The sequence below is a fragment of the Nicotiana tabacum genome, chromosome 18, assembly GCF_000715075.1.
Source record: "Nicotiana tabacum cultivar K326 chromosome 18, ASM71507v2, whole genome shotgun sequence".
NCBI lineage: Eukaryota > Viridiplantae > Streptophyta > Magnoliopsida > Solanales > Solanaceae > Nicotiana > Nicotiana tabacum.
The window spans coordinates 58067855-58085286 of record NC_134097.1 but is presented as its reverse complement, the minus strand read 5'-3'; the positions used below and the strand labels follow the sequence as shown (position 1 = coordinate 58085286).

General features: G+C 39.0%; 1 protein-coding gene across 3 annotated transcripts in view; it reads left to right on the top strand.

The window, feature by feature from the left end:
- LOC107799945 (calcium-transporting ATPase 3, endoplasmic reticulum-type) overlaps positions 1-17432 on the top strand; it is a 74195-nt gene that overhangs the window by 51091 nt on the left and 5672 nt on the right. For all 3 annotated transcript variants that reach the window (XM_075236884.1, XM_075236885.1, XM_075236886.1), the window contains 3 exons: positions 10116-10166; positions 10260-10391; positions 11835-11936. In XM_075236884.1, the coding sequence (XP_075092985.1) occupies positions 10116-10166; positions 10260-10391; positions 11835-11936 (285 nt within the window). The remainder of the gene's footprint in view (positions 1-10115; positions 10167-10259; positions 10392-11834; positions 11937-17432) is intronic.

Below are 17432 nucleotides of genomic sequence, written 5' to 3'. Positions count from 1 at the left end.
GAATCAAGGAACCCTAGATGCTGCTGGAGTAAGGGATTGTCAACTAGGATGTTCTTGCATGTCATAGATTCTTATTCAAGACTTGTATCATTTCTTGATACCATGGTATTAAAGTTTGGGTATTGCATTGTATCATTATTGTGGAAATTTATTTGGCTATTCTCCAGCTATCATTTCTGTGGAAAGAGTAAGAAACTTGAATAATTTCATTCATATTTTTGAATGTCATATACATGGCTTTATATACAAGAAGAGGTTAGAAACAAAATCCCATAAAATCTTACAAAATCCCATAAAATCTGGGATAAAATAAAACAAAGAATCAAAATTTGATATAGAAAGATCTTAGAGAATCAAAACTTGATTTGGACAAATCTTAGAGGATCAAATCTTGATATGGAGAATATCTTCTTGGAAATCCTCTATCATTCAATACTCCCCTCAAGCTGGTGAATGGATATCTTCCATTCCTAGCTTGCTTATCAGGTCTTGAAACACATTGTTTGACAGTCCTTTTGTTAAAACATCGGCCAACTAATCTTTTGTAGATACAAATGGTGTACAGATGAGTCCACTATCTAATTTCTCCTTAATGAAGTGTCTATCTACCTCAATATGCTTAGTGCGATCAAGCTGTACAGGATTATGAGCTATATTTATTGCTGATTTATTGTCACAATATAGTCTCATAAGTCCTTCCCATCTTATCTTCAAATCATCAAGGATTATCTTTAACCATAACAACTCACAAACTCCCATCGCCATAGATCTGAACTCGGATTCTGCACTTGATCTGGCCACCACATTCTGTTTTTTACTTCTCCAAGTCACAAGATTTCCTCCTAAAAAGGTACAGTATCCAGAAGTTAACCTTCGATCCACTAATGAACCAGCATAATCCGCATCAATATAAGCCTCTAAAACCATGTCTCCTCCTCTTCTGAATAATATTCCTTTTCCGGGGCTTCCTTTAAGATATTGTAGAATCCTGTTCGCCGCTTGAAGATGCATTTCTCTAGGGTCATGCATAAATTGGCTAACGACACTTACAGCAAAAGCAATGTCTGGCCTTGTATGAGACAAGTAGATCAATTTCCCTACAAGCCTTTGATATGAGCCTTTATCTACCACAAAATCTTCTGGAGAATTACACAACCCATGATTATATTCAATTGGTGTGGCCACTGGTTTACACCCTAATTTTCCTGTTTCTTTCAACAAATCAAGCACATATTTTTGTTGGGAAATAAAGATTCCTTGTTTAGAATGTGCTACATCAATTCCCAAAAAATACTTTAATTTTCCATGATCTTTGATATCAAATTCCTTGAGTAAACAATTCTTCAAATTGTGTATCTCCTCTGAATCATCACCCGTTACTATGATATCATCTACATAGACCTTACCTTTCTTGTTTTTGAGTGCCTTATGAACAAGGTGTGGTCTCCTTGACTCTGCCGATAGCCTAGCTTGATCATAACCTTTGTAAATCTTCCAAACCATGCACAGGGTGATTGCTTTAGTCCATAGAGTGCCTTCTTCAGTCTACATACCATTCCCTTCTTGCTTTCAAAACCAGGTGGTACCTCCATATAGATCTCCTCATCTAAATCTCCATGTAGAAAAGCATTTTTAACATCAAATTGCTGTAGGTTCCAATTAAAAATCTCAGCCAATGACAATAAGATCCTCACTGTATTCATTTTTGCCACTGGGGCAAAAGTCTCCAAATAATCAATTCCATAGGTCTGTGTGTAACCCTTTGCTACCAAACGTGCTTTAAATCTTTCTATAGACCCATCAGACTTGTATTTCACGGTAAACACCCATCTACACCCTACCGGCTTTTTCCCTTTTGGTAATTCCACCATTTCCCAAGTTTTATTCTTCTGCAATGTTTCCATTTCCACCCTCATAGCTTCTTCCCACTCTTTGTTGCCTAATGCTTCAAACAAATTTTTTGGAACAGGAATTGTGTGGAGGTTACTGAGAAAAGTTTTATGGCTTGGGGATAGGTTTTGATATGTCAAGGAAAGGCACAAAGGGTGTTGTGTGCAGGGTCTGGTTCCCTTTCTAAGTGCAATGGGAAGATCAAGATCATTTGGTTGGTTATGATCTTTATGATCAGTTTGGTTTGGTGTTTCTGATTGTTCAACAGGTTCAGGATAGGTATTAGGAGCAGGAACATGAGGAGATAATTGTGGTTGAGTAGTTTGATCAGTTAGCCTCTTTCTTCTGGAATAGACCAGCAATGGTGGATTACTTTCTTGAATTCCTTTATCTATATCAAGATTAGAAGACTCAATAGGTTCATTAGGATTTAGAGACTCATATGAGTCACGCAAGGACATAGATAAGGATTTGTCATGGCTAGGAATAGACAAATCAAGTAGTGATAAGTCTAGAGATCCTTTTCCATCCAATAACTCCCCCTGAATGTAAGAATTTTTAAAAAATGACTCACTTTCATCAAATGTGACATCAGCTGAAACAAAAAACTTCTTGGTTGATGGTTGGTAACACTTATATCCTTTTTGAGTAGGAGAATATCCAATGAAAACACACTTAAGAGCACGTGGATCTAATTTGCCTCTATTCTGAGAATGAATGTGAACGTAGGCAATACTCCCAAAGATTCTAGGAATCAATTTACTGTAATTTTCGAAATTCAGGAAGAAACTCCTAAGAATATTAAGTGGGCTCTTAAAATTCAGAATTTTTGATGGTATTCTGTTACTAAGATATGCAGCAGTTAGGACAGCTTCCCCCCAATACTGATTTGGAACCCTTTTGTGAAACAATAGTGATCTAGTAATGTCAAGTAACAAACCGTTTCTTCTCTCCGCTATCCCATTTTGTTTGATGAGTATTGACACATGAAGATTCGTGAATAATTCCCTCATTTTTGAAGAAAATAGAGAGGTTTTGATTGAAGTAGTCCTTGGCATTATCAGAACGAAATCTTTTAATTGTCATATCAAATTGGGTTTTAACCGGATTAAAAAAGGTAGGAAGAACGTGGCTGACATCTGATTTTTGCTTTAACAAATAGATCCATGTTACTTTTGTACAATCATCAATGAATGACACAAACCATCTAGCACCGGAAATATTAGGAATGGAAGAGGGTCCCCATACATCACTATGAATAAGAGAAAATGGAGTCTGACATCTTTTGTTGCTTATTGGAAAGGAAACACGTTTATGTTTTGCGATTTCACAATCTTCACAATGAAAAAACTCAACAACCAAATTTTTGAATAACGATGGAAACATTAGCTTGATTACATAAAAAGAAGGATGACCTAAGCGACGATGATAGAGCCAAACTCTCTCTTTATTGGATATAACAGATTCAGACAAGAATGAACTAGATAAAGAATTCTTAATTGTATCTCACTAGCACGCCCAATCATCTTCTTCGTGTCCTGTTTCTGAAATGCACAATATGAAGAGAAAAAGGTTACTCTGCATTTGGAATCTTTGGTGACTTTGTGGACAGAAATGAGATTTGCAAATAACTTTGGGACATGAAGAACATTCTTAAGTATCAAAGATTTTCCCAGTTGTATGTCTCCTTGGCCAGCTACAGTAATAACTGAACCATCGGCTATAGTTATTTTTTTATAGCTAGGGCAAGGTGAATATGATATAAAGAGATGGGAGGAACAAGTCATATGATCAGTTGCCCCGGAATCAACCACCCACATTGGAGAAAATTTGTCTCTAACATTAGCAACAAAAGTGGAAGAAATACCTGCAAAGGCCATTGAACAACTACCTGCCGAAGATGATATCTCCAGAGATTCCAGCAATGTCTTCAATTTCTCAATATCTTCTTTGTTGAATTCTGGGACTAATGGACTTTTTTTATCAACTTGAGTGCTGCTAGCAATGTGTGCCTGCGTTCCATCAAAATTATTTTTGGTTGGAGGTTTACCATTGAGTTTCCAACATCTCTCTCGTGTGCCGGTACTTTTTGCAGTAAGTGCAGTAAAGATTGTCCCTGTTGACAATCGGTTTGAATGAACTTGCGGGCTTGATGGTGCTCTCCAATTGTGAAACTCCAGATTCCTTTTTATTTGTCCCTTTTGTCATAAGAGTTGATCCTTCATTTATTTGAGTTTCAAGCATAACACTCATCCGTCCTTCCTCTGTCCGTATAATGGCCATTGTCTCATTCAATGATGGCAGATCTTCTTTCCCTAAAATTTGCACTCGTACAACATCAAACTCTGCATTTAGCCTGCAAGAAAATCATAAATTCTTTCTTTTTCAATAAATTTTTTCAAAATTACAGCATCGTCTGTTCAACGCATTTGAATGCATTGATAGTGATCCATCTCTTGCCATAACCCTTGTAAAAGGTTAGAAAATTCAGTGACAGATCGAGCTCCCTGTTTTGTTGCAGATAATTTTGTTTATATTTCATGGATCCTGGCAGCATCATGAACTTTAGAGTATGTCTCCTTCACTGCATCCCAAATTTCCTTAGCAGTATTCAGAAACATAACAGTATCACTAATTTCTGGAAGCATGGAGTTCCATAACCATGACATCACCATTGAATCATGTTCATCCCATGCATCAAATTTGGGGTCTTATTTGGATGGTCCTGTACCGAGGAGATGTCCTAATTTCCTTTTACCTTTTAGAAAGGTACGAACAAGCTGAGACCATTTTAGATAATTTTTCCCATTCAACCGATAAGAGGCTTGAATATTTTGTAAATCTTCGGTTGAAACTGTAGAGCTATGCTCTACAGTGGCAGAAACATTTTCAGAGACCGGAGTATTCGCAATAGTACTCTCTTCGGACATGGTTTTCAAATGGTATCAACCCTTGGGCGGAATAAAGAGGACAAATGTGATGAAAAGCTGGATGAATGAAAACAATCTGTCAGTAATAAGCCCAAGGCTCTGATACCATGTGGAAAGAGTAAGAAACTTGAATAATTTCATTCATATTTTTGAATGTCATATACATGGCTTTACATACAAGAAGAGGTTAGAAACAAAATCCCATAAAATCTAACAAAATCCCATAAAATTTGGGATTATACAAAATAAAATAAAACAAAGAATCAAAATTTGATATGGAAAGATCTTAGAGAATCAAAACTTGATATGGACAAATCTTAGAGGATCAAATCTTGATACGGAGAATATCTTCTTGGAAATCCTCTATCATTCAACAAAACTATGCCGATGATGTCGTGGAAATTTTATTATCATATCTCTTATTGGTAATTGGGAGGAGATTCCTTTTAGTGTGATATGAGAAGCACTTATCTGTGACTTTCAGTGGATGATAATTTCAACACTTCTTGTCTTTCTGGTGACACTATATCGGCGACGCTATTTTAATGATGTTTTACAAATCATTGTTCCTTTGAGAATAACTTTTTGTGGCAGCGTGCCAGTTTGGATTTACAAATTCCTTCTCTACCTTGAGTTTGAGGGAGCACGGTGAGAATCAAGAGATTTAATGCTGATATATGCCCGGGTGTATCTAGAGCCCATTGGGATTAGCTGAATAATAGTAGCTTTACTTGGGCTTAAAAGCACTTTTGAAGTGCTGGAGCTGAGTTAAAAAAAGAAGTAGTTACGTGTTTGGCTAGAAGTGATGAAGCTTAAAATAAGTAGTTGATGTGTTTGGTGGAAAAGTGCTGATAAGAACCTTTTTATGTTAAAATGACTAAAATCCCTGTAAAGCTTTTAACACTTGTTGAGTTGTGTCTCACATCGGTGGGTTATGAGTATCTTTGTCTCCTTATATGATCTTGGACAATCATCACCTCACAAGCTAGTTTTTGGGGTTGAGTTAGGCCCAAGGTTCATTCTTATCACGGTATCAGAGCCAGGCCCATCCCAATTTATTGTTACCGATGTTGGGCCCCCATTTATATTGTCCACGCTCCAGTTGCAGGCCTGGGCGTGGGGGGGGGAGGGGGTGTTTAGTTGTGTCCCACATCGGTGAGTAATGGGTATCTTGGTCTCCTTATATGATCTTGGGCAATCATCACCTCACAAGCTAGCTTTTGGGGTTGAGTTAAGCCCAAGGTACATTCTTATCAACACTAAAATAAACTAATTATTGCCAGATTATAATCCATTTTCAGTTCTAAATTAATTAGATAAGATTATTTTTAACAAATATAAATTATTTATTGGAATACAACAACAACAACAACAACAACAACAACGACCCAGTATAATCCCACAAGTGGGGTTTGGGGAGGGTAATATGTACGCATACCTTACCCCTACCCCGAAGGGTAGATAGGCTGTTTCCAGGAGACCCTCGGCTCAACAAAACAACAGGAGCCGATATATTAGTACCATAAAAATGCATAATAAAATAACAACATAATAAGAGATATGAAATACAGAATACGAAATACGAAATAGATGACTGGTATAGTAAAACTAGTAGGTAAAGCCCTGCATCAATAGACGACCAATGACATTCTCAGTCTAACTCCTAACTGGCTAGTCTCACTCTATTGTGCTGTAGAAATATTCACAATTTTTCCCTAACCTACAACCTTAATGCTCGACCTCCATAATTCCCTGTCAAGGGCCATGTCCTCAGTAATCCTAAGTCGCGCCATGTCATGTCTGATCACTTCTCCCCAATACTTCTTAGGTCGTCCTCTACCTCTCCGCATGCCCACTACAGCCAGTCGCTCACACCTCCTCACCGGTGCATCAGTGCTCCTCCTCTGAATGTGCCCGAACCATCTGAGTCTTACTTCCCGCATTTTGTCCTCCATGGGGGCCACACCCACCTTCTCTCGAATATCTTCATTCCTAATCTTATCCATCCTTGTATGCCCGCACATCCACCTCAACATCCCTATCTCTGCTACTTTCATCTTCTGGATGTGTGAGTTCTTTACCGGCCAACATTCAGTTCCATATAACATGACAGGCCTAACCACTACTCTATAAAACTTACCTTTTAGTAATGGTGACACTTTCTTGTCACACAAGACTCCCGACGCTAACCGCCACTTCATCCACCCCACCCCTATACGGTGTGTGACATCCTCGTCAATCTCCCCGATCCCCTGAATAACCGATCCAAGGTACTTGAAACTACACCTCTTGGGAATGACTTGAGAGTCAAGCCTCACTTCAACTCCCGCTTCCGTCGGCTCAACTCCAAATTTGCACTCGAGGTATTCCGTCTTCGTCCTGCTCAACTTGAAACCTTTAGACTCAAGAGCATGTCTCCAAATCTCTAGCCTCTCGTTGACGCCGCCTCGTGTCTCGTCAATTAAAATAATGTCATCAACAAATAGCATGCACCATGGCACCTCCCCTTGAATATGATGAGTCAGTGCATCCATCACCAGGGCAAATAGGAATGAGCTGAGCGCAGACCCTTGGTGCAACCCGTAATAACTGGAAAGTGTTCAGAGTCGCCTCCTACTGTCCTAACCCGAGTCTTAGATCCCTCGTACATGTCTTTAATCACCCTAATATAGTCAATCGGGACCCCTTTATCCTCTAAGCAGCTCCATAAGACCTCCCTAGGAACCCTATCGTACGCTTTTTCCAGATCAATAAACACCATGTGGAGATCCTTCTTCCTATCCCTGTACTGTTCCACCATCCTCCTAATAAGGTGGATAGCTTCTGTGGTAGATCGTCCCGGCATGAACCCGAACTGGTTGTCTGAAATAGACACCGTCCTTCGCACTCTCATTTCTACCACTCTCTCCCAAACTTTCATGGTATGACTTAGTAATTTGATGCCCCTATAGTTGTTACAGCTCTGGACATCACCTTTGTTCTTATACAACAGGACCATTGTACTCCACCTCCACTCTTCAGGCATCCTATTAGTCTTGAATATAACACTAAACAATGCAGTAAGCCATTCCAAGCCTGCTCTACCCATACACCTCCACACAGTTCAACCGGAATTTCGTCTGGCCCGGTAGCTCTGCCCCTTCTCATCTTACGCATTGCCTCCATGACTTCATCGATCTCAATGTCCCTACAATTACTTAATTCATGGTGACTGTCGTCATTCCTCGATTCCCCAAGTATAATATCCTGATCCCCTTCTTCACTTAGAAGTTTATGAAAGTAGGTCTGCCACCTCCTCTTAATCTGGTCATCTCCCATCAAAACTTTGCCATCATCATCTTTTATGCACCTCACTTGGTCCAGATCCCGAGTTGTCCTCTCTCTCGCCTTAGTGAGTCGGAATAACTTCTTCTCCTCACCTTTGTTCCTTAGTTCCTCATACAGACGAGCAAAAGCTGTCGTCTTAGCCTCCGTCACTGCCATCTTCGCCTCCTTCCTAGCTACCTTATACCTTTGACCGTTCTCTCTCTTCTCCTCCTCGTTAGTGCTCCCTACTAACCGCAGGTAAGCCGCCTTCTTTGCTTCCACTTTACCTTGGACAACTGCATTCCACCACCAATCTCCTTTGTGGCCACCATTGTGGCCCGTAGATATCCCTAACACCTCTCTCGCCGCCTTTCTTATACAGTCCGCCGTCGTCGACCACATTGTGTTTGCGTCCCCACTACTTCTCCAAGCTCCCATTGCCGATAACCTTCCTTCCAACTCCTTAGCTTTATCCTTAGTTAAGGCGCCCCACCTAATCCTGGGGCGTCCTTGTACTGACCTCTTCTTCCTCCTTATCCTAATACAAATGTCCATCACCAAAAGCCTATGCTACAACTTACTAATTAAATAGTGAAAAGTATTCATATGATTACAAGCATTAGAATTTCAAATTTCATTAGAAAAGAGCCATTAAAGTCACGCGTGTAGTGGTTTTCCCATCACTATAGAGCCATTCATCATGTTCCGGAATGTGCAGCAATTGATCAAAGTTTATTCCCCGTTTTTCAGTTGCAGCAAAAATCTCATACAAGTCCACTTTCTTAAAGAAAGTATCAGTTGTACATGATCCAGCTTATAGAAAAACATAACAGTTCGGTACATTTAGAATCTGCGAAATATTGGGTGAACTTTCTTTACGTGATAAATTGTTTTACGATATTTTAAGTGAGAAAATCCACTCAACTTGAACTAATAAGGAATGCAGAGATAGAAGGCAGCTGAGGAAGAAGAAAGAAAAGAAACAAATAGAGTTAGGGCCTTTCATTGTGAAGGGTATTTAGGGAATTTATGAAGTGTAAGGGATAAGAATGTGAATACTTGGTCAAACCTAAATTACCAGCTTTTAAGGCAATCCAAACACCCTCCTAGATTAGTCTTGTGGTATATAATTATGCTCTTTATTATTGTGTCATAAGTAGGAATTCTGGTAGTTGGAAATTTTTTCTCATGATAAAGTTTTCTTATTTTATGTAGTCTAAAATGATCGTATTTCTAGTAGCGTAAACTCCTATATAATGGGCGCTCTTGTATATTGTCTAGACGAGTTTTATTGTCCCTCTTTCTCGCCTTCATTACTTTTCTGGTTAGCTCAGGTAATATAGTGCCAGAAAGGGTTTCACTGAGTAAGACCGTATATTATTGATGCTACCTGATTCTCTTAGGCCTACGTATTTGTCTGTTATTTTTTTAAATATGAAAGTTGTACTAAAGAATTCACCTTAATATGATTTTACTGCTTTAGAGGTGGGCTGGATCCTCTCCTCCTTTTCCTTCTGTTTGTACCTCAAGAGTTTCAAGATTTTATATTTTGTAATTAGCAGATGAATTTGTTACAATTTACAGTAAAGGTAGACAAAATTCCTATGAGCTGTTTGAAGCAAGTAATATAGCGTTAAATGCTTAAATATGTGAAAATGAATATGGCTTCTGCCCATAAGGTTTTCCCGTGGAAAATATTTTCTTTGGAGAAATTCTTTTCACAATAAAAATAACCAAACTGGACAAAACTTGCCACTGCTTAAATAAATTAGTGAATATGCAAAACACTAATCATATCCTACAGTACATTGGTGCAACCACCTTTTTGTTACCCCTCTGCAGTTTCGAATGACTTTACCAAGAAATTCATTGTTTAATGACATAGTGGGCTTTGTTTTAAGATTTTCTGGTCTGTCATAAATTGTTTATATTGGATTCCCGAAATTGGCATGTGAACTTAATCTCTTTCATCCTGGTCTCAACTTGCAGAGTGCTTCAGATATGGTTTTAGCAGATGATAACTTTGCCACTGTTGTTGCTGTAAGCTGATATTCTATTTTCATCAAATTCTCCTAAATCTCTTACCTTTAAAATTATATTCCTTTGGTTTATTGAATTATGTTTTCTGAACAGGCGGTTGCTGAAGGAAGGGCTATATACAACAATACGAAACAATTTATTAGATACATGATATCTTCAAATATTGGTGAAGTGGTCTGTATTTTTGTGGCAGCTATGCTTGGGATTCCTGATACTCTTGTCCCTGTGAGTTTGTAGCCTATAACTTCTGTAACATGTTCATACCCGTTCTTAAACATCTCAAATGCATATTTTCCCTGCTAATCTGCATTTTAGCCCTCCTCACTCCCCCCTACCCCCCTTCTCCCCACCCTCAGAGTAGTGTTTGTTATATTTCTAAAGAAGCAGTCATGATATGTTACTGTCTCAAAGTGTTGAGAGCTTTTGATGGGGTAGAGAAGGGTTTTGTACAGTTGAGGAGTAGCCTTTTTTTCTCTTATTATGTTTGTGCACCCACGAGACTCCCTTAAGCATAGAAGATTGAGTGTCTTTTGTAGAGAACCATATTTTGTTGCAAGGTTCTCTTTTTTTGGTATACTTCTTGTATACGGGCATTTATACCCTTCTTTTAAGGAAATTTTTATTACTTTATCCAAAAAAAAAGTCCCTATTTCGCAAGCAAGAGGTTCGAGGAAAGTGATGCAATAGCGGTCCACCTTGAACATTTTTTTGGGGTAAAAGTTTCAGTAATTTGCACCAAGAAAGTGCTAAATATGTACACAAACAAGGACTTAGCTTCCCTTAAATATTAAAGGAATCCAGAAAGTCTGCAAAAAGAAAATACATCAGTTCTGCTTAAATCACACCAAGAGTATGGCAGATTAATAGCCCTAGACTATACAAAAGGCGAAAGCATAAAGTTTTTCCGCGAGCATCTGTCCTCTCCAGCTTCTTACTGCAGATTTAAAGGTTGGAAGAACTACCCAATGCACTCCAAATACATTCAGGAACATAGCCCAAATGTCCCAACACAAAATGGTAATGCAAAAATAATTGTATAGGGGATTCTACTTTTGCTTCAGCTTCATATAGGTAGCATCTAATACCTACTCTGAGTCCTCTTTTTTTAAGTCATCTTTGCTCTGAGTCCTCCTGTAGTATCCATTTCTGTCACTATAAATAATCATCCATATCCATTTTTTAATAACACGGCTCCAGCCTTCTTTTGAAGGCTGGGAAGCTAGTTTGATGCTTTATATGTTTCTCTTCTAAGTATGTTAAGTTGGCTCGTTTCTATTAAATGGACCTTGGGCCTAACCCAACCCCAAAAGCTAGCTCAAGAGGTGAGGATTGCCCAAGGCCATATAAGGAGACCACCCATCCCCTTCATTGTCGATGTGGGACTCAACACCCCTTCTCACGCCCCGGACTGGACATCTGGAGCGTGGACAATTATGGGGGCCCAACATCGGAAAATCGGGATGGGTTCTGCGCTGGTACCATGTTAAATGGACCTTGGGCCTAACTCAACCCCAAAAGCTAGCTCAAGAGGTGAGGATTGCCCAAGGCCATATAAGGAGACCACCCATCCCCTCTTCATTGTCGATGTGGGACTCAGTAACTTCTAATTTCCTTATTACTCTCAAGCTTAGTTTTTTCAGATTTATCAGGTTATTTTGTTGATAACAGGTCCAACTGCTATGGGTAAATCTAGTCACTGATGGATTGCCTGCCACTGCTATTGGGTTTAATAAACAAGACTCAGATGTTATGAAGTCCAAACCTCGGAAGGTATTATCTTCTCTTTCCGTCTTAGTTGACTCATGTCGTTGTGTTTCTAGGTAATATGGTCTTTTGTGTGCATTTGCTACTGCTGTTTTGTTGTTTGTTTCAAGTTGTTTACTGCAAGGCTTAGATGGCGTACTTGCTTTGACTTTAGAAGCTCTGTTTCCTCGTGCTTTTGTCCAGTTCTTTCTGCTACCAGGCTGGTGAATCAGGCTGGTATTTTTATAACTTTATGGTGATTAAGGGCTGCTTGATAGTGCTTGTTAAGTTATGAGATATTATTATGTTATTAGCCCCAAACATGAAACATATATTTTAAGGTGATGAATTATATCAGAGACAGCCTATGTAGTGTTGAACTTTTTCTGTTCTTCCTGGTTGAAAACTAAACAGAGAGGCTGTTTGAATGAATTATTTAATTCTGGAAGTTAAGTTGGGATGCTATTGCATTTACAATATTCTAGGTCAACACATACTGGATTGTCAAAGTGGTTTATAACACGTGGAAAAGATACTACATGAAGACATGCACTCAAATTTCTGGTTAAAAAATAAAGCATTGCATGTTTTTTTTCTGGGGTGATCACATTTAACAAATTGCTTATCTATTTTTATCTTTAGAGCAAGCTAGAATTGATTTCTTTGTGATATGTAAATGCAATCAAACATAAAATGCATGTTCTTTTCTAGGGTGATCAAATTTAACAAATTGATTCTCCAACTTTATCTTTAGAGCAAGTGAGAGTTGATTTCTGTGTGACATATATGTTAGATAGTTATGTAATCAATCCTAGTCTCACATGGAATAGGAGTAGAATATGTATTGTGTTTAATTATAAATAGGGTCCATTGTATTATTATAGTTAATAGATGTATAATATTTTTTCCCGTTCTAATTCTCACATGGTATCAGAGCGGAACTGAGAAAATTATCGTTGTGTGTTATTTCAACGACATCCGGAAGAAAGACTTGCCGTCGTGCAATTTTTCCTGTGACTTAAGGCTGTCCAATTTAGAAAAGTCATTCTCCGTCAGTGCTGTGCAAAAACAAATACCACAACAAAATAGATCCGCCTCTGGTGACCAACCCATAAGTAGAAACCTCCTCACACGCCCACACGCCGCTATAATTTTTTTTTTGTGAGATTCTTTCTCACGCGTCGACGCGTGCGGTCCCTTCCGGCCATTTTCCAGTGACGACTCTTCATGACAGTTGGCTCACAAGGCAATTTCGAGCCTACCATTCAGGTTACACCAAATGATAACTTGTTTTATTTTTCGGCGACTTGTTGCAGATTCTGGCAGTTGTTTCTAGTTTCCGACGACTAGTCCTTTTTCTACTGCATCTTAACTGTTTATATGACTTCTTAATTATTTGGTCCAACAATGTCTTTGGGAGTTGATGTTTTTGGTTCCAAAAGCATGGGTGATTGAAATTCAAGTGTTATAATTACTTCGGAACCCTTAATGGGAAGTTCAAACTATTTAGTTTGGCTTTCCTCGGTTGAGTTGTGGTGCAAGAGTCAAGGTGTTCAAGGCTACTTAACCAAAAAGACCAGCGATGGAGACGAAAAAGCCAAAGCATATTTGGATAAGATTGATTCTCAATTATGTAGTCTCTTGTGGTGATCAATTGATTCCAAGTTAATGCATTTGTTTAATCCATTTCAGACATGCTATTCCATTTAGAAAAAAGGTTCGCACTTTATACACTAATGACATATCTCGCTTTATGAGGTGATATCTCGGATGACAAACTTAAAGAAACAAGAACTGGATATGTCTATTTACTCGGGATAAGTACAAGAGTCATTGAGGAATTTGAGAAGTTGCTGCTAGTTTCTGCAAGTGTTTCAAAGCAATAAGAGCAACGACAAAGATGTTTCTAGTTCTTACTTCTTACACTCGCTGGACTTCCTAATGACCTTGATTCAGTATGCGACTAGATTTTGGCTAGTCCGACTGATCCTACAGTTGATGAATTATTCTCTCGATTACTTCGCCTTGCTGCAGCATCCAGTCACACAGTGATCCCATCACAGACAGTTGATTCCTCTGTTCTCGCATCTCAGATAGTGAAAAATCGGACATCTCAGCATATGGAGAATCGACGAAGAGGAGGTCGCTTTGGGAGATCTCGACCTAGGCATAGTCATTGTAATAAACTTGTACACACTCGTAAAGCATGCTATCCATTACATGGTCGACCACCTAGAAAATGTTCATGTTGCGCAGACCGAGACTACAGGTAACCAAGGATTTTCTTTATCTGAAAAGGAACATAATGAGTTCCTTCAGTATCGAGCAAATAAGCAGACATCTCCACAAGTAGCCTCTGTTGCTCAGATTGATACTTCTGTTGATGATAATTCTTTTGCTTGTGTAATCCAATTTAGTACTCTTGGACCGTGAGTCATGAACTGGACCTAGGGGATTCTGATCATATCTCTGGTAATAAATCATTTTTGTCGAATATTGTGTATTCACAGTCTCTTCCCACTTTTACTTTAGCCAATGGGTTCCAAACTAAAGCAACAAGAGTTGGACAAGCTAATCCCCTATCTTCTGTCACCCTAGATTCTGTTTTTTTATGTCCCTAGCTGTCCTTTTAGTCTTGCATCTATTAGGCGTTTGACTAGTGACCTCCATTGTGGTATATATTTTATTGATGATTCTTTTGTTATGCATGATCGCAGTACGGGACAGACGATTGGCACAGGGCGTGAGTCACAAGGCCTTTACTACCTTAACTCACTCAATCCCTTTACAACATGTCCAGTAACAGATTCTCCAGACCTAATTCACAGACGTTTAGGATATCCAAGTTTAACCAAACTTCAGCAGATAATGCCTAGTTTGTCTAGCTTGTCTATATTAGATTGTGAGTCGTGTCAGCTTGGGAAACATACCAGAGCCACCTTTCCGCGTAGTGTTGACTTGTCATACTGAGCTTGTTTTCTCTTTAGTTCATTCTGATATATGGGGTTCTAGTAGAATCGGTTCAACCTTAGGATTTCGTTATTTTGGTAGTTTCATTGATGATTATTGAAGGTGTACTTGGCTTTTCTTAATGAAAGATCATTGTGAGTTTTCTTTATTCCAGAGTTTTTTGTCCTGAAATAAATAATCAATTTGGTATTTCTATTCGCACTTTTCGCAGTGATAATGCCTTAGAATATTTATCCTCTCAGTTTCAGCAGTTCATGACTTCTCAAGATATTATTCATCAGACATCTTGTCCTTATACCCTTCAGTAGAATGGAATTGCAGAGAGAGGATAGGCATCTCATTGAGATTGCTCGAGCACTTCTCATTCAATCCCATGTTCCGTTGCGTTTTTGGGGCGATGTAGTTCTCACAGCTTGTTACTTGATTAATCGGATGCCTGCATCTCCCATCCATCTAGAATCAAGTCCTGCATTTAGTATTGCTTCCCCTGTCATCCTTATACTCTTTTTCCCTCGTGTTTTTGGGAGAACATATTTCGTTCATAATTTAGCCCCCGGGAAAGATAAGTTAGCTCCTTGTGCTCTCAAGTGTGTCTTCCTTGGTTATTTTCGTGTTCAGAAGGGATATCGTTGCTATACACCTGATTTTGTAGGTTCCTTATGTCAGCCGATATCACATTTTTTAGTCTCATCCTTACTTTACTTTTTCTGATTATATTGATATATCTGAGGTCTTACCTATACCAACTTTTAAGGAGTCTACTATTGCTTCTCCTATATCCCCAGCCACAGAAGTCTTACCATACCAACTTTTAAGGAGTCTATTGTCGCTTCTCCGACATCCCCTACTGCAGGAACACCACTCTTGATTTATCGTCGCCATCCGCGTTCAGTATCAGACTCTGCTGATTCATGTCCTGCACCTGACCCTGCTCCTATTGCGGACTTATCTTCTCCTTGTCCACCGATTGCCCTTCGGAAAGGTATACGATCCACACTTCGTAATATCCATTATGTCAGTTTAAGTTATCATCGTTTGTCATCACCCCATTATGCGTTTGTATCATCTTTGTCCTTTGTTTCCATCCCTAAGTCTATAGGTGAAACACTGTCTCATCCAGGATGGCGACAAGCTATGATTGGCGAGATGTCTGTTTTACATATGAATAGTACTTGGGAGCTTGTTCCTCTTCCTTCAGGTAAATCTACTGTTAGTTGTCGTTGAGTTTATGCAGTCAAATTTGGTCCACATGGCCAGGTTAATCGACTTAAGGCCCGTTTTGTAGCCAAAGGGTATACTTAGATACTTGGGCTCGATTATAGTGATACTTCCTCCTGTGGCTAAAATAACATCATTCCGCCTTTTTCTATCCATGGTTGTTGTTCGCCACTGGCCTCTCTATCAGTTTGTCACTAAGAATGTTTTTCTTCACGGTGACTTTGAGGATGAAGTTTATTTGGAGCAACCACTTGGTTTTGCTGGTCAGGCGGTGTCTAATGGCCTTGAATGTCAGTTGCGCCGGTCACTCTATAGTCTAAGTAGTCTCCTCGAGCTTGGTTTCGTAGGTTCAACACAGTTATTCGAGAGTTTAGCACGACTCGTCGTGAAGCAGATCACTCTGTATTTTATCGGCATTCTGCTTCAAGTCTCGGTATTTATCTAGTGATTTATGTTGACAATATTATTATTAACGGCAATGATCAGGATGATATTACTAAGTTGAAGCAACATCTCTTTCATCACTTTCAGACTAAGAACTTGGGTAGATTAAAGTATTTCTTAGGTATTGAGGTCGCTCAGTCTAGCTCAGGTTTTGGGATCTCACAATGGAAGTATGCCTAGACATTCTTGAGAAGACAGGAATGACAGGCTGTATACCTGTTGATACTCCTATGTATCCGAATTCTAAACTTCTGGGAGGGGGGGGGGGTTAGCGATCTTGCAAGATATAGGTGGTTGGTAAATTAAATTACCTCACAATGACTACACCTGCTATTTCCTTTCGTGTGAGTGTTGTGAGTTAGTTTGTGGATTCTCCATGTGATAATCATTGGGATGTAGTTATCCGTATTCTGCGGTATATAAAATCAGCACCAAGCAAAGGATTATTTGTTTGAGGATCGAGGCCATGAGCAGTTTGTTGGATACTTAGATCCTAATTGGGTAGGATCACCTTCTGATAGACGTACTACGTCTGGATATTGTGTTTTAGTAGGAGGTAATTTTGTGTCTTGGAAGAGCAAGAAACAGAATGTGGTTGTTCGGTCTAGTGCAGAAGCAGAATATCGAGCAATGGTTATAGCAATATGGGAGCTAGTTTGGATCAAACAATTGCTCAAAATGTTGACATTTGGTGAGATCAACACGATGGAACTTTTGTATGATAATCAAGCTGCCATTCACATTGCATCAAATCCGGTGTTTCATGAGAGAACTAAACACATTGAGATTGACTGTCACTTTGTCAGAGAAAAGATACTCTTAAGAGATATTGCTACAAAGTTTGTGAAGTCGAATGATCAATTGCACATATGTTCACCAAGTCCCTCAGTG